We start from the raw sequence: 18143 nt of genomic DNA, 5'->3' as shown, positions 1-18143 counted from the left end.
ATCCCATCCAGACAAAAAAAAAGAAGATAAAGAAAAAATATATGAAGACTTATACAGAGGAAAGCAGGGGAACACTTGGTTTGGTAGCTTTATGATTTTTATTATTGAGATGTTTCTATTGGATCTTAATTGTTAATTTATTTTAGGTAATAATGATTTGCTTGCTTCCTTGGGTGGGGTATAAAGCTTTATATCAATAAAATGCTACTATTTTCATTAGGTCGTATCCTAAGTAGTGTCCTCAAGGTAACTTCCCTGGTCCCTTCTGCCAAGAGCAGCTCCATGAGCCTTTCAAAAAATCCTCTCCTTTGGGTTGCGGATCATCAGGAACAGGTAGAGTCAGGCACATGTAATCCACCTCCATACAGTTGGAGAAATTCCTTCCTCTCTGTACATCCCATTCTGTTTCATGGTGGTTTGGGGGTGGGGGACACAGGGCTGCAATGGGGAAGAAAGAGCACATTCATCTTTGGTGCTATATAGAACCCATTGCTGATGGGTTTTACAGGTCATGGTCTGGCCGAAATGCAGTGCTTATCATTATTACCTAAAATAATCACCTACACAAAGTATTGTCAAAAACGTTGTATATAGAGTCCCAGAAATTGATCTTAGTCCACAATACTATATACACATATTTGGAGGTTATTTCCATTAGGATCAGTGTGGCTTATATATGAATAAATATGCCAGGTATCAGGCCCTTAATATTTAGAAGGATCCAACTGAAAACAGTGTGGTTTGCAAAGCATGTGCTATTTATACTGAAAATTTACAGTTTATACTTATAATGTTAACTGAATATTCTTGTGTACAAGCTCTTCTGTATATTATGTACTTTGCCACTTTCAGCTGTTAATTTCAGTAATGCTGGAAAAAATTGAGCAAGTGCCAGAATACCTTCTTCTTAACTGCTACAAGCAATCTAATGTGCCATGTGGCTCATAGCAATATAACTGAGCAATCATTTGTTGGACATGTTGCATCTTACTCATTGTTATGATTGCCAGATCAAAACTTTAAAAACAGAGCAGCACACTAGAATTGTGGTGATTGTTTTATATGGCATTATGAATCTGAGTTCTGAAATAACAAACTTTTTAAGAAGTGTGTGTCAGGGGTTGGATTTCTGGTATGTTTACTTAGCATCTAGAACAAAGGCTCAAGTTTTTCTTAGGGCATACAGACAAGACCTGTTTGATCTATATGTAACAGAGCCAGAACTAAGCATAAAGGATCTTTCACACACAATCTACAATCCTGCTTTCTACATTTAAGAATTTGGAACATCAAACAACAACAACAACTACTACTACTACTACTACTTATATACCGCTCTTCAACAAAATTCTCAAAGCAGTTTACATTAAATAATAATAATACATAAATAAGATGGCTACCTGTCCCCAAAGGGCTCACAATCTAAAAAGAAACATAAGGCAGACACTTGGAACAGCCACGGGAGGGATGCTGTGCTGGGGTTGGACAGGGTCAATTGCTCTCCCCCTGCTAAATCTGAGAATCACCACTTTAAAAGGTGCCTCTTTGCTCAATTAGCAGGGGTTAAACTCACTAAATTTCTCACTGGAAGATTAGTCAATGGAAAATGAGAGATTAAAAATGTTTAATTGTACATAGAGGCAGTCCATGCATGTGTTTTACAGACCCCATCCTATCATGTTTCTGCAGAAGCAAGAGTCACTGGCTCTTACTGACATCCAGAGCAATGAACCGCATGTGGGAAGATGTTGTATTAGCACAAAGCTGTCACAGTAGCTAGTTGCACTAAGTCTGGAACTTGTCTTCCAAGTGTCACATATCCACAAACCTGCTGTGGCACACCTCATTTCTTTTAATGGGGACTTCTGCGTGGTGTAGTGGTTAGAGTGCTGGACTAGGACCAGGGAGACCCGAGTTCAAATCCCCATTCAGCCATGAAACTAGCTGGGTGACTCTGGGCCAGTCACTTCTCTCTCAGCCTAACCTACTTCGCAGGGTTGTTGTGAAAGAGAAACTCAAATATGTAGTACACCGCTCTGGGCTCCTTGGAGAAAGAGCGGGATATAAATGTAAAAATAATAAATAATAATAATAATACAGTGCTATAGCACAATTCTACAAATCCCATTTTTTAAAAGCGCAGTTAAGCCATGCTCTTGTACTAGCACAACAAAAGAAACTCTTTTGCTAGCACAGCTTTGCTTGTTCTGCATATGGTTTGTTGCTCTGGATTTAGATTTTACCCCAGAGTTCAGTGGGGCTTACTTCTAATGAAAGTATATATAGGATTGCAATCTTAGGGTCAAAGTTAGATGTGCACAGAAATGTGCACTACAGAGGCATGCTTCCAATTGGAAGCATTTCTTTTTAGTAAAAAATAGCCACATGAGAGGCAAATTCTGGTTGGGATAGGAGCAAGCAGGAGAGCAATGTTTATCCTTTCTCTTTGTGCCATTGATGTGCGAAAAGTCACCCCCGCCCCAGTGAAAATTCCTTCCGAAAGTGGGGACAAAGGGCCTTCACTGTGGTGGTTCCCAGCATGTGGAACACTCTGCACTGGGATTTTAATCTAGCCTCATTATTCATTTTTCTTCCGTTTCTTTGGCCCGTCCTCTCCCTGGAATATAGTTTTTGATTCCTTACTGTATCCTTAGTCAGTTTTTATAGACTCTGTTGTTTTAAAATGTCACAATGTTAGCTGCCTTAAGTGCTTCATTTGAGAGTGGAAAGGTGTGTTACAAAAGCCTAAAACAAGCTTTCAAGTTATACAAAACACTTTCTTGTATGGATTTTTTTTAAAGAAAAGAAAAAAAGGTTTCTGGATGAGGACATGGTGTTAAGTTCTGCCTACAGTTAATTTCAACCTTAAGATGGAGAAAATCCTCTCAGATGTGTCAAAGCCATACTTTTGTGAACACTTCTGAAGCCAGCCTTAACAGAGCTCTGCCCCTTTCAGAACATTCCCTGCACCTTTTGTAGACCACCCATCGCATCATAAAATCCTGGAAGAACCAGTGAGTTAAGAAGCTGACATACTAGTACATGATATTGCCCTGCCCCCTTTCTGTCACAGATATATGTTTTAAATGTGCTAAGGTGGAAACTCTCCTGTACCTGCCAAACATCATAGTCTTTAAGGCTATTCACACAAGCAGGCTAGGGCAGCCCAGCAAGGGCATATCTAGGGTAGGGCAGGCAGGGCACGTGCCCCAGGCACCACTTGAACGGGGGCGCCACTTTTTAAAATTTTTTTAAAATGACCACCAAAACCCAAATGGCCACCGTACATGCTCAAATGACCTCTGTGAGACCCTAGGCCATGCCAGGCCTCACAGAGGCTATTTGAGCATGCATGGCGGCCTCAAAAATGGCCACCACACTGATCTTTGCCAGCCCGAACAGGCCCGAAAATCAGCCCAGGATGGGCTGCGGTGGTGAATTAAGAGGCCGGCGGTGGGAGGGGGAACCTTTGCAGACCCCCCGCCATGGCCTTTAGGAAGCCCACTGAAGGGGCTACAGGTTAAAAAAACACCAATATAATATGTCACTGTACACATATTCAGTTTGGCACTATGTACAGAGAATCAGGGCTTTTGTATACTGAGCTGAATGGTGAGTTTGTCTTTGAATCAGTGTGAAATCCTTAGTATTAAGGCCCACTGGGAGTTTCTTGCTCTCTTTCTCTCATTTTAACTGTCTTTCTGAAATACTAGAATATATTCCAAGCCGTGACACAGTTTACTCTGCATATCCTTTAAATATTTTCAGAGTATCTGGGAAAAGTCAAATTCTCCATTTATTTTTAAAACTTATGTAATAGTGATGGACAGGGGGTGCAATTTCAGTGCTTGCCCTAGGCGCCATTTTCCCTAGGTACTCCTCTGCAGCCCAGCCTGGGCTCGGCTGCTCATGTGTGCAGCACCGGGGTCAGGGCCGGTCCCAGTGCTGCCCATCCACCTAACCCTGCTTTTAACCTTGGCCTTCAGCCAGGGTTAAGGGTATAAGCACTCACTTAACCCCAGCACTGGGGTTGTGTGGGTGCTTGGGCTGTGTGCAGCCTGAGCATGCACAGAGTCGGGCACCTAGAGTGACCGACTCCTGGGGGATTCAACCGTGCTTGTCACACGGTGCATTGTGGGATATGTGGAAGCCAGGATGCATTGTCCCAACTTCCAGAGAGGCTTAGTGCGGATCATGTGGCACCGCAACCCGTGCTCCCACCACCGAGGGAGGATCAGCTAGGGGGACGGTGAGTTCCATGCAGCCTTCCCCACTCCCACGTGATTGTGTGCATGGCCTTTATACTTACTACAAAAAGAGAAAAATAAGTGGCACTTCTCTTTCATTTCATAACTACAAATGGTATAATTGTCCTTGAAGGAAATTGCAATGTTTGTCGTTGAGACTCTTCATGGACAAGAGGGAGAAACAACTAATGAGCATTTTCAAGCATGGAACTTGTCCCACAGCTCAGATTGTAACACCCACCACATATCTCATGGTGATGAAGTCAAACACATATAATGAAGGCACGTGCCCTCTTAAGAGATTGATTTCACTTCTCACAGATGTAATTATGTTCCTTTTCCAGAGGGAAGTAAAAATAATGTGATAATACAGGAACATTGCCCAGGAGTGTGTGTTATGCATAGCAGTCTGACCATATTATTCTGAGTTGGCATGACATTTAATAAGATTCCACTTATGCTATATTTGACAAGGCATAAGACATAAATTTAATTCCACTTTGAGAGGAATTCCAATCTGAGAGTATATGTTCTTTTCTTTTCTTTTTTTAAAATCAAAATGGCTTTATTCTGGGCTTACTTTTCTCTGCTGCTTATTTCCCTCATTATTATTATTATTATTATTATTATTATTATTATTATTATTATTATTATTAATTCAATTTCTATACCGCCCTTCCAAAAATGGCTCAGGGCAGTTTACACAGAGAAATAATAAATAAATAAGATGGCTCCCTGTCCCCAAAGGGCTCACATTCTAAAAACAAAAAACAAGATAGACACCAGCAACAGTCACTGGAGGTACTGTGCTGGGGATGGATAGGGCCAGTTACTCTCCCCCTGCTAAATAAAGAGAATCACCATGGTAAAAGGTGCCTCTTTGCCCAGTTAGCAGGGGCACTATTAGGTAGATGAGTTGTGGTCAATGTGATGGGAACATAATTGATAAAACTAAAAAAATGCCAAGAGAAAAGTAGTTCAGAGTATTCCTGTCCATGAAGCCCAATGTAATATAATTACATTTATTAGCAAAGACAAGTCACAGAACATTGTTCCTAAAATGTTTTTAATCTTCTAAAGCTTAGCTTTTCTGATTGAGGCCCTGCAAGATAGGTTTTATGAATAGTATAATCTCAGGATTAGGGGTTGAATATGAGCCCCACACAGATCACAAAGCACTGGCACTACTGAAAAATGCCAATCTATGAGTTTGGGAAGTTGGGTAAAGGAGAAAATGGTGAAGTAGGGATGTGCAGACCGGTCCGGCGGTCTGGAGGTCCGGCAGTCTGGTTTGGGGGTTCGGGGTCAAACCGAACCACCACCACCCAGTTCCATCGGACCAGGACCGGACTGCCGGGTTGGGTCCGGCTGGTTCATGAATTTTCTTAATTTTTTAAAAAAAATTAAAGTCTATTTTAAATACCTTTAGCCCCTTGGGGTGGTGGTGGCTGAGGCCGCGGGGTGTGTGTGTGTCCATGCGGGTTCCCTCTCCCCTTGTTGGCCTTCCTTATCACCGCCACGGCTGGGTAATTGATCATTTCCGGCCCTTTCAGGCCTCCGTATGAGCGCACAGCCGCCATTTTGGCAGCCGCCGCGCATGCGCCAATGCTCATACAGGGGCCCGAAAGGGCCGAAAATGATCAATTACCTGGCTGCGGCGGGCTACGGCGGTGATAAGGAAGGCCGGCAGGGGAAGAGGGAACCCACACGGATCCCCCCCCGCAGCCTCAGCAAGCCCCCCGAAGGGGCTAAAGGTATTTAAAATAGACTTCAAATTTTTTTTTAAGAAAAGAAAATTCGCAGACCGGTCCGGGACCGGACCAGACGGGGGGGGCAGGTTCGATGTGGGGCCGGACCAAACTGGCCTGGTTCGGTTCGAGGCCACTCTGGCCTCGAACCAAACCAAGCCAGACGGTTCCATGCACACCCCTATGGTGAAGGTAAGGAAGCATAATATTCTGCTGCTAACCCTACATGTATGTATGAAAGCAAAGAAGACAAGCTTATTAGGTCTCTGTGCTGCAGTGACTCTTCCTTCTACTACTCCCCATCCTTGTGCACATGCAGTGCCTATGCCTCTAGGGGAAAGACATCGAGGCTATTCTCACAATCTCTGGAAAGTGGGCTACGGGAGCTTAGCCCGCTTTTCAGGGATTGTGGGAACCACTGGGCAGGTGAGCCCAGTGCTACCAAGGCAGCCAGCCCGCCTAATTCCTCCTCCCCTTAAATGAGGTTAACAGAGTGAGCGCTCCATTAACCTCATTTTGTTGCTCGTGTGTTGCCGTGATGCGCAGCAACACATGAGTAGACCCCAGACTAGGGGGCTGCTGCCTGCCTCCCAGGCTCGGGGGTCTCTCCAGGATGACCCGCGTGCTCGCGCGGGGCATCCTGGGACTTCCGGGGGCTGCATGGCCCCCAATCCCTGAAGCCCCCACTGACTCCATGATGGAGCCAGCAGTCATGTGGGCGGCCGATTTGGCTGCCCAGGGCTGCATTCTGATCGTCTGCGGAGAGAGCAGACTTAGCCCTCGGAAGCCCACTCTCCCCACAGACTCGACAGAAGCTCTTCTCATGGATCGTGAGAAGAGCTTCAGTGTGCATCCACCCCTCAGTGCAAGAGTTATGCTGCCTATGGACTCTTCCAAACTGTTGATATGACCAGCTACCTTCTATTTTGCTCTGAATGTTTTGCCCAATTGAAAGCTTGCACTAGTTTTCTATTGACAAACTGATCGACAGCACTGAAAAGTACTCTTTTAGTCCTCTAGCCATTTTCTCAGTAGAAAAATGGTATCAGAGTTATGCACAGGAACCAAACAATGAAAATAAAAAATAGCCACTTGCCATTGTATTTTAGCTGCACAAGACATGAGGGTTTTATTTATACAACTGAGGCAATTGTTACACTTCCATCTACAGTGAGGGAAATAAGTATTTGATCCCCTGCTGATTTTGTCTGTTTGCCCTCTGACACAGAAATGACCAGGCTATAATTGGAATGGTAGGTTTATTGTAGCTGTGAGAGACAGAATAACAACAAACAAACCCTCAAAAGCCCAGTGCCCAAAGGTCAGCGATGGATTTGCATTGTAGTGAGGGAAATAAGTATTCGATCCCCTATCAACCAGCAAGATTTCAGGCTCCCAGGTGTCTTTTCACTATATGCAAGTAACGAGCTGAGATGAGGAACACCCTCTGTAAGGGAGTGCTCCTAATCCCAGCTTGTTACAGTACCTGTATAAAAGACACCTGTCCATAGAAGCAAGCAATCACTCAGCTTCCAAACTCACCACCATGCCCAAGACCAAAGAGCTGTCGAAGGATGTCAGGGACAAGGTTGTAGACCTGCACAAGGCTGGACTGGGCTACAAGACTATCGCCAAGCAGCTTGGTGAGAAGGTGACTACAGTTGGCACGATAACTCGCAAATGGAAGAAACACAAAATAACTGTCAATCTCCCTCGGTCTGGGGCTCCATGCAAGATCTCACCTCGTGGAGTTGCAATGATCATGAGAACAGTGACAAAGCAGCCCAGAACTACACGGGGGGAACTTGTCAATGATCTCAGGGCAGCTGGAACCATAGTCACCAAGAAAACAATTGGTAACACACTACGCCGTGAAGGACTGAAATCTTGCAGTGCCCGCAAGGTCCCCCTGCTCAAGGCAGCACATGTACAGGCCCGTCTGCAGTTTGCCAATGCACATCTGAATGATCCAGAGGAGAACTGGGCGAAAGTGTTGTGGTCAGATGAGACCAAAATCGAGCTCTTTGGCATCAACTCAATTCGCTGTGTGTGGAGGAGGAGGAATGCTGCCTATGAGCCCAAGAACACCATCCCCACCGTCAAACATGGAGGTGGACACATTATGCTTTGGGGGTGTTTTTCTGCTAAGGGGACAGGACACCTTCACCGCATCGAAGGGACGATGGACGGGACCATGTACCGTCAGATCTTGGGTGAGCACCTCCTTCCCTCAGCCAGGGCATTGAGAATGGGTCGTGGATGGGTATGCCAGCATGACAATGACCCAAAACACACAGCCAAGGCAACAAAGGAGTGGCTCAAGAAGAAGCACATGAAGGTCCTGGAGCGGCCCAGCCAGTCTCCAGACCTTAATCCCATAGAAAATCTGTGGAGGGAGCTGAAGGTTCGGGTTGCCAAACATCAGCCTTGAAACCTTTCTGACTTGGAGAGGATCTGCAAAGAGGAGTGGGACAACATCCCTCCTGGGTTGTGTGCAAACCTGGTGGCCAACTACAAGAAACGTCTGACCTCTGTGATTGCCAACAAGGGTTTTGCCACCAAGTACTAAGACATCTTTTGTGAAGGGATCGAATACTTATTTCCCTCACTACAATGCCAATCCATCGCTGACTTTTGGGCACTGGGCTTTTGAGGGTTTCTTTATTGTTATTCTGTCTCTCACAGCTACAATAAACCTACCATTCCAATTATAGCCTGGTCATTTCTGTGTCAGAGGGCAAACGGACAAAATCAGCAGGGGATCAAATACTTATTTCCCTCACTGTACATTTATCAGTTCAGATTGTGATTATTACAGCATTGAATTATGTATAACCTGACTATATTTTTAATATATATACCTCCCCTTTCACACAAGTCTCAAAACAGCTTACAAAATAAAAAATACAATAAAATCACAAAATACAATTAAAACTGCCACAAGCTTTGAAATGCTGGATATAAGAGAGCTAACACATTTTTTAGCCAAAGTGGGCCAATAACCTGAACAGCATTCATTAAAGAGAATTAGAGTTAATTCTTGATCTCACAAATATTAGAATCTGGATTTATCTTAATATTATTTTATCAACAATGCTCCCTAGATTAATTAGGACTGCTTAATTAATTGTTAATTAGTTAATTAGGACTTCTTCACATCGTAGTTTTTCCAACATAGTATTAATAGTCAGTCAGACTCACTCACTAATGCACTCATACAGGAAATAACTCACTCAGCTAGCCAAAAATGACAAATTTTAAGCATAATAGTGACACCTCCTGGGGCAATGATGTTGCTACAATTTAAAGGCAACCAAGAGGAATGTCAGTAAAGGAAATTGCTAGGAGGCTACTAGAAAATAATATAGACTAATTTAAACCAATAATGTATTTTGGCTGTAATCATAAATACACCAATGAGGGGAGTAAGCCCAACTGAACACATGGGGACTTACCTCTGAGTAAACTTGTATAGGATTGGGTTGTCACTATCCTTTCTTTCATTTTAAATTTAAAAAACAAAATACAGCTTTTGGTGGATCTCACCGCTGATCCTGCCTAAAAATGACTTTTGATCTTTACCTTGTTTGTATTTTGGAGTGTGTTTAGTTTTTAAATTTTGCAAAGCAGTGCTCAAAGTATTCTTCTTTAGCAGGGTGGGGGGAACAAAACACCAAACCCAGTATTATGAGGCTAATCTCATGATGGAGGGGGAACCAGGCTAAGGGAGCCCAGCCCAGTTTCCCCTCCATCTTGAGAACCACCGGGCTTGCAGCTGAGCCTGGTGGTTCAACGGCGGCTAGCCCACCAAAGTAACCCTCCCCTAAAGCAAGTGCTCCGCTAACCCTGCTTTTTCGATCACGAGATGCCGTGGCATGGCTCGTGGGTAGACCCCTGACCGGCAGGCTGCAGCAAGCCTCCTGGCATTGGGGGTCCCCCCAGAATGCCCCACGCACTCTCGTGGGGCATGCTGGGACTTCTGGGGGCTGGACACCCTCTGATCGCCATCGTCCCTACCAGCTCCATGATGGAGCTGATTATTGTGTGGGAAGCTGATCTGGCCGCCCCGGGGGCGGGGCAGAATGTTCATGTGCGGGGAGAGCAGGTCAAACCTGCTCTCCCCACACAAGCCCTGGAGGCTCTCCACACTGCTTGTGTGGAGAGCCTCTATGTATAGAGTTCATGATTAAGTTTTCACAGAATTGAGATTTTTAATCAACATAAAATAACCTATAATGAACACCCAGCTGGGGTTTTAATGTAACCCTTGTACCCCTGATGCTCAAATAAAAATCTCAGTGTTGAGCTCTCATAAATCTTGTAAGAGGTATGTGAATTTGATCACCTGCATATTAATTTGTTTTCCCCACAATGAGCCAAATGATATAGAGGAACTGCGAGAACATTGATTTTTATGGCAACATCAAATGTTTTACTTTTATGGAGAAATTGTTGATGGTGCTCTGTAATAATTCTTGTACAACTATTGTGACTGTTAATGATGACCACCCAACAGAGAACTCTCCCTCCACAATGTTCTAAGTTGCTGAAAGGACAGCAGGAGAGACACAAAATGGTCAAAGCTGCCAATGAGAAGATGTTTTCAAGGGACTGAACTAGTGATTTCTTGCTCTTGGCAGCATTTTTAGACCATTTAACGCCTATTTTCTGCTTATTTCTTATCACTGCTTTTAGGGATGTGCGTTTTGTTTTGGATACAAAACGTTTTGTGCACAAAACAGGCCATTTCGGCTGTTTTGTAGCCAAAACAAAACACCCAGTGCTCAAAACAAAATTTTGTAGCCAAAACAAAACGTCCCTGTTTCGGTTACAAAATGTTTTGTTGTTTCGGCTGTTTTGGAACTCCATTTTGCAATTGCAAGAAGTCTTTCTCCTTCAGTCTCCATTTTGAGTTTTGACATGTGTTTGAATTTCCAGACCTTCCAGCCTGCAGACTGGCCAGCGAAAGCATGAGCTGATCTGCTGGCAATTGCCTCCTTATTCCTTTTAAGCAAATTTAAGGGTAAATTTTACCCTCATTGGCTAGTGGGGCAGTGTGCATTTACCCTCATTAGCCAGTGGGGCAGTGTGCATTTCATTGTTGTTGCTTCACACTGTTGTGTGTAGATCAATTGCATTTCAGGCGGGGGGCAGTAGGGGCATAATGATGGGGGGCAGGGGGGGCACGTGCCCCGGGCGCCATCCCGGCAGGTCACGTGGGGGGCGCCAAAAAGTGGCTCCCCCCTGCCCCCCCGGATTGCCCGCCGAGTGGCAGCGTGCGTGCGGCGATGTGGGGGTGGTGAGCAGTGGCGGGTCGCCTGCCGAGTGCAGCGGTGGCTGGTGGCGATGGGCTGCCCGTAGCGCGGCCCGAGCGGCGGCGGATCGCCCGCCGAGGAGTTCAGGCAGAGCGACACCGAGCCTGCCTTCTGGCCCGGCGTCGCTTCCCAACTGTGCAAGCGCGCCTGCGCAATTCACAGAATGAACTGTGCAGGCGCACCTGCGCAGTTCGGAAGTGACGCCGGGCCAGAAGGCAGGCTCGGTGTCGCTCTGCTTCAACTCCTAGGCGGGCGATCAGCCGCCGCTCGGGCCGCGCTACAGCCCATCGCCGCCAGCCATCCGCCGCCTCACTCGGCGGGCGACCCGCCACCGCTGCCGCCCACACCACCGCCACATCGCCGCCGCCATGCCACACACCCGCCGCACTCGGCGGGCGACTCGGCGGATGACCTGCCGCAGCTGCCGAATCGCCACCACCGCGATCTGCCGCCTGGGGGATGCCGCCGCGCCCTCACAGGTATGTGGGGGCCGCCGGGGGGAGGGGGGCGCCATTTCAGGGCCGGCCAGAGCTTGCCCTGGGCGCCGTTTTCCCCTGATACGCCACTGGGGGGCGGGATGTGCATGTGCATGACCTTTGGAAATCTGCCTGGTTCCTTGCAAAGCTCTGCTGTTGTTGATGTGTGATGTTGATGTTATTTGGGGTGGATTTGGGGCAGAAATGGGGCTTTGGGGGCAGAAGAGTGGTTCAGGTGGTAGTGCCCCAATGGGTGCCTGCTGCCACCCAGATTCCAAAGGAATTGGGAAAAGGTCTGATTTTTAAATAATTTCTGAAGTTGACATGTCTTTGGGGCAGATTTGAGGCAAAAAGGGGGCCTGAGGGGCAAAACAGAGGGGCAAGGGGTGCCTGCCACAACCCAGATTCCAAAGGAATAGGGAAAAGGGCTGATTTCTTGGGAATTGTTGAAGTTTACGCTTCTTTAAGGTCCCCCCCCCCAGGGAATAATGGAGGTTTCAGCAGACCCATAACTCCATCTGGGGGGCACTGGGGTGGCCGGGAGTGAGTGAGTGGTGGTACATAGGGTGCCAACCACCCCCATGGGTTGCTAACCCATAGGGTGCTGGGTTCTGTTGTTTCTGAGGTATTCTGGGTGTAGATTCTCTGGTAGCATATGAGATTTTCAATGACAAACCATGAATCCACTCTCATATGCTACCAGAGAATCTGAATCTACACTCAAAACATCTCAGAAACAACAGAACCCAGTATCCCATGGGTTAGCAACCCATGGGGGTGGTTGGCAATCTATGTGCTCTACACCACCACTCGCTCTGGGCCACCCTGGTGCCCCCCAAGTGCAGTTATGGGGCAGGAATTATGGAGGTCCATCATTCCCTATGGGGAAGAACTTTACAGATGCACAAACTCCATTACATCTTTAAAAAATCAGCCTTCTGCCCAATTCCTATAATTCTAGCAGCTTCCTTGCCCCCACTGGGCACTACCACACATCCTACTCTGCATGTTTGCTGAAACCTCCATTCTTCCCTATGGGAAAAATCCTATACTTCAAAAATTCACCCAAAATCAGCCCTTTGCCCAATTCCTCTGAAATTTGGGTCGTAGTTTCCACCCAGTGGGCACTACCACTCCCACCCACTAGTTTCCCCCCGAGGCCATTTTTTAAAATCCAAAACGTTTCGGATTCGGATTTTGCAATTTCGAACAAAGAACAAAATGGGGGTGTTTCGGATTCAGGCCAAAAACAAAACAGAAAGGGGGGGGGAAGCCCAACCCTAACTGCTTTTCCCTACATTACAGTCTACTTTATCAAAATAAGGCAGGAGACATTAAAATAAACCCATTGTGTAGAAAGTAACATTTTTCCACCCAAGGGGGAAAAAGGTCACCTGTTTCATTTGTGTCCTCCTGGTGTAATGAAGTGGGGGGAGGGACGCAATCCTAGTTCTGCCAGGAACATAAGAACAGTCCTGCTGGATCAGGCCCAAAGCCCATCTAGTCCAGCATCCTGTTTCATACAGTGGCCCAGCAGATGCCACTGGGAAGCCCACAGGCAGGAGTTGAGGTCATGTCCTCCCTCCTGCTGTTAGTCCCCTGCAACTGGTATTGAGAGGCATCTTGCCTCTGAGGCTGGAGGTGGCCTATATAGTCCTCCAACTAGTAGCCGATGATAGACCTCTCCTCCATGAAGTTATCCAAACCCCTCTTAAAGCCATCCAGGTTGTTGGCTGTCACCACATCTTGTGGCAGAGAATTCCACAAATTGATTATGTGTCGTGTGAAAAAGTACTTCCTTTTGTTGGTCCTAGATTTCCCAGCAATCAATTTCATGGGATGATCCCTAGTTCTAGTGTTATGGGAGAGGGCACTTTCTCCACACCATGCATGATTTTATAGACCTCTATCATGTTTCCCCGCAGTCGTCTTTTTTCTAAACTAAAAAAAACCCAGGTGTTCTAGCCTTGCCTCATAAGGAAAGTGCTCTAGGCCCCTGATCATCTTGGCTGCCCTCTTCTGCACCTTTTCCGGTCCTGCAGTGTCCTTCTTTCGGTATGGTGACCAGAATTGTATGCAGTCCTCCAAGTGAGGCCATACCATCGTTTTGTATAAGGGCATTATATCAGCGGTTTTATTTTCAGTCCCCTTCCTAATGACCCCTAGCACGGAATCGTCAACACGATAATAACTGCCCCGAATGGTTGTTGTGTGGGGAGTGCTTACATGACCAGCAGGATAAAAATACCGCCCACCCCCCCTCCCCTGTTTTGCTAGGGTCAGTTTTTATGAGGTCAGTTTTGCTAGGGTCAGTTTTTATGGCAGCCAGCAGGTGCAGTTCCAGAGGCGACCAGCGAGTGTCAGTCCTTACAATGCTAAGCGCGGAGGCAAACTGGCAGTCACTTTCCATATACCCTCCGTGTGTGTCTGTAAATTGTTCTTGGCGGAAGGGATATTTCCAGGGGAGGCGGAGTGGGGGAGAGAGCCTGCCTGGTTTGCTGCAAATGCCAGAGTGAGCGAGGAGGCGACTCAGATGGGGAGCTTGTTCCTCGGAGAAGCCCAGCCGCCAGCGTCTGCGTCGCTCCCATTTCCTCCGCTCTTCCCCCCCTCCTCGCTGCTCGCCTGAGGGCCGAGAGAAGCCGCCTCCGCGGCGGCGGCTGCCTTGCAGGAACGAGCCTGCCTCGCTGCTGCCAGCCGCCTCCAGTGTGCGTGGCCGGGCGGAGGCATCCATGGCGGCGGCAGGGCTCCTGCAGTACAGCGTGAAGCTGCTTTTCCTCAACGAGGAGCAGCTCGTGGAGGGGCTGCCCCTCGCCAGCCCCCCTCAGAAAGCGCTCCAGCTGGAAGTGCAGCCGCGGGAGGAAGACGCCGATATGACTGTGACAGACGGTTAAGTAAAGCGAGCTGCGTGCGGGGCCCGGGGAGGTGGCGGCCGTCAGTGGAGACCGAGGCGAGAGGCTGGTGGTTGCCCCACCGCGGCCGAGGGCTGCGGGAAGTTCGCGCAGCCGAGTCTCTTGCCCCCGTTTTAGGAGCTGGCGCTGCCTTTTTGTTTTCGTCCTTAAATGAGGCTGGCTGAGCCGTGTTTCTCCATGGATAGTGTGTGAATCATTTTAGCCTTCGCTTTTGAGGGAAAGAGGGACTCTGGATGCAAAATGCACTGAAACAAAAGTTGGGGAACCTGAATTCGTAGGGGAGTGGAACACCTCTGCTGCCTCTCAGGTTACGTCGTAAGGACACGTGCTGTCATAAGTCGCGTACGTGCCTGCAAGTACTAGCAGTAGCAGCTGCGGTGCTCAGAGGTGCTTCACGTGTTATGGACTTCCAATGCTGATGGGTTTGGTTTTGTGTTGATAGCTACATGGGTTTGTAGATGATCTACCCCCCGCCCCGTATATATGTGCTGGGAGGCTGATGATGACTCTACCATGTGTAACCATCACATCCATATGCAGGCAGCACCTTAACTCCTGCACATCCCGTGTGAGATTGTCTAAAATGAGAAAGGGCCAGAGCTCAAGTACATCTCTGAGATGCACAGACTCATTAGCAAGCCCTTCTCTGTAATCCAAATTTGTGAGGATTGGCTGGGTTAATATTCTCAAAGTTAGCTGTACATGGCTTCTCTCTTTCTTCCTTTCTCTTCAGCTCCTACAGGAAGGGTGTAGTGGAGGGGGGACATGCAGTAATGGAGCGCCAGTACTACTCAGCTGCTCTGGCTGGGCATGGGTATGGGGGCTGTCATAGAGAACGCTTGCACTTCTGAATTTGCAAGTACATCACTGCATATAAAGTGGTCTCCTGACTGATTCCCACAGCCAGCACCGACTTCTGTAACTCAGAGAGTATGATTTAGAGCTCTCTGACTACAGAGGTTGCTGCCGTGATATTTCTAATGTTCTTGGCAGATGGATCACTTATATGGGGGAGGGGGGAAGCAGGGGCATAGCTAGGGGAGAGGGGGCTGTGTTCATCCCTCTCTCTGGCGACCCCCCAGAGGGAGGGAGATAATGAAGAAAATAAGAAGGGATGGAGCTGGAGGGCCCTCAGGAGCTGGGGGCCCGTGTTCTTTGAACCCTTTCGCTCAATTATAGCTACGCCCCTGGGGGGAAGTGATCAGTTGTAGTATGTGCATTGGCCATCACTTTTTTAAAAAAAAATTACTCCACATGCTCCCCAATGTGCAAATTGTGTCGAAATTGAGGCCTGGACCAACTGCACTGCTTGGAGAATCATTCCTGCTTGAGTTTTGAGGTGTAAAAGGCTTTTCCAATCAAATATTTTTATTTTTTATTTTCTATTGTTAAATGTATATACCGCCTTTCATTAAAGCAATCCCAAGGCAGTTTACAGCAAATAAATAAATACATAAATGGTGGAATTGTTTTGAATTCCTTTTTTTAAAAGACACAGAGCTGCTTTCTTACACCTAATTTTAAAATACATGTAGGTATTAATAACTGAAAGAAGAGAACATCAACAAGAAAAGGTTGAATAAATTGTCGACAGAGTTCTCTGACTGTGGGGTACCCGTTTCCACCTTATGTGCAGTGGTGAGAAGGATTGGGAAATGGCAGGTAGCACACAGCCTTCACTCCATACCTGTGGATTTTTTACTGACCACATTTTCTGCTAAGGATGCCCTGTACCCATGGCCAGCCAGTTTAGTGTTGGTTAGCTTTGGATGAAACTACTGTGCTGCAGTCTGATTGTAGGACTTTTACAAGGAATTCCTCCCAAGAGGAGGCAAATGTGCATTTTGCTGTTTGTTTATCCTTTGTGGATTTTGATTGGTTGCCAGTTTACAGAGCTGGGGGGGGGAATTATGCCCCCAGATTAACATACATAGGTTTTTGCCTTCCCCATAATAAAATGCTGTGTCTTATTGCACATTGGGTGAGGTAATTCTATTGCCCTTCAGTTTATTTCACAACTGGCACTTGTGCATTGGGAAGAGACCGTAGTTCAGGAGAAGTAATGAGGTGTGGACTCCTGGCAAACATCACAGGAGACCCTTAAGAGACCTCAGGAGTTTGGGTACACAGGCCATGCCACCACTTGGGCCCCCCAGGTTGTAGCTATAAATGATCTTAGGTCAATCTTTCTCCCTGGTTAACCCAACAGGTAGCTGGATCCATTTTCGCTGTCAGGAAATGTATTTGTTTGCTAAGAATATTTTTATTCCACTTTTCAACAAGTTCATGAAGCAATTTACATAGCAAAAAGAATGAGAAGATTATTCCCTGTCCCAAAGAGGCTCACGATCTTAGCCAGGGCATGAAGGATTGACCAGCAGCAGTCACTGGAGCAATGCTATTCTGGACTGAACAGACACTGTTGCTATCCCCCTGCTAAATAGGAGAGCCATGCCATTTTAAGAGATGCCTTTTTACATGTTAGCAAAGATTGCACTGATTTTCTCTGCCCAATTAAACCCAAATGTTTAGGAGCTGTAAATAAAGTTGTGGCTGTTTGCAGCCCAGCTGAGCGTGTGGCTCCTTCCCTTCCTAACTGTGGGCATAATCTTGGATAGTTGAGATGGCTGCTGTGAAAATGTTCTTACCTTCTAAATTTTGTTTTTTAAAAATCTGTTCCATTACTATCAAGATCGGAACATAGGGAGCTGCTGTATACTGAGTCAGACCATTGGTCTGTCTAGCTCAGTGTTGTCCACGCAGACTGGCAGCGGCTTCTCCAAGTATGCAGGCAGGAATCTCTCTCAGCCCTATCGCCAGCAAGGGAAATTGGAATCTTCTGCTCTTCCCAGAGTGGCTCCATCCCCTGAGGGGAACATCTTACAGTGCTCACATGTGGTCGCCCAGTCAAATGCAACCAGGGCGGGCCCTGCTTAGATAAGGGGACAAGTCATGCTTGCCGCCACAAGACCGGCTCTCTAATATTTTAAGATCCTGCTTAAAATATTGCAGAAATATCAGTCAATATCAGCCAGTGTTCAAAAACGTCAAGGGGGAAGCAAACTATAGATCTTAAATCACTGGTGAGCTACCCATAAGGATAAGGAAGGATACAGTGGGCAGCATCCAGACTGAGTAGTCATGATTAAGCACCATTAAAATCAATGAGACGTTAATCATTTCTCCCATTAATTTCAGAGGGATTTAGTCTGCATGCTGCCCAATAGTTTCAAATAATAATAAATGAAATAAAGACTTATGAAGATGACAACTCAAAGGCAGAATTTCAGCCCTAGATGTTACGTTATTAGGCGCTCTCTTTAATTTCCATGAGAAAAACCAGTTTCTCTGCCACAAAGCAAAGCATGTTATGATTTAAACATAACCATTTTTGAGCCATTTTTGGAAGGGTAGTATAAAAACCAAATAAATAAATAAATAAATAAAA

The 18143-nt window shown here is 46.6% G+C and overlaps 1 protein-coding gene across 9 annotated transcripts in view; it reads left to right on the top strand.

The window, feature by feature from the left end:
* The first annotated feature begins 10919 nt into the window (after positions 1-10919).
* LOC128344340 (histone-arginine methyltransferase CARM1-like) overlaps positions 10920-18143 on the top strand; it is a 124364-nt gene continuing 117140 nt past the window's right edge. For 8 of the 9 annotated variants that reach the window (XR_008315803.1, XM_053294264.1, XM_053294261.1 and 5 more), the window contains exon 1: positions 14163-14672. Coding sequence is in view for 7 of the 9 variants with exons in the window: in XM_053294264.1 (XP_053150239.1) it covers positions 14516-14672 (157 nt within the window). In the remaining 2 variants the exon portion in view is untranslated. Of the gene's footprint in view, positions 11019-14162; positions 14673-18143 lie in introns of those variants that run through there. The other variant, XM_053294268.1, reaches the window with a different exon arrangement.

This window comes from Hemicordylus capensis, chromosome 2 (assembly GCF_027244095.1).
Source record: "Hemicordylus capensis ecotype Gifberg chromosome 2, rHemCap1.1.pri, whole genome shotgun sequence".
Taxonomy (NCBI): Eukaryota; Metazoa; Chordata; class Lepidosauria; order Squamata; family Cordylidae; genus Hemicordylus; species Hemicordylus capensis.
The sequence above is the reverse complement of the archived record's forward strand: the minus strand, read 5'-3'. Positions and strand labels throughout refer to the sequence as shown.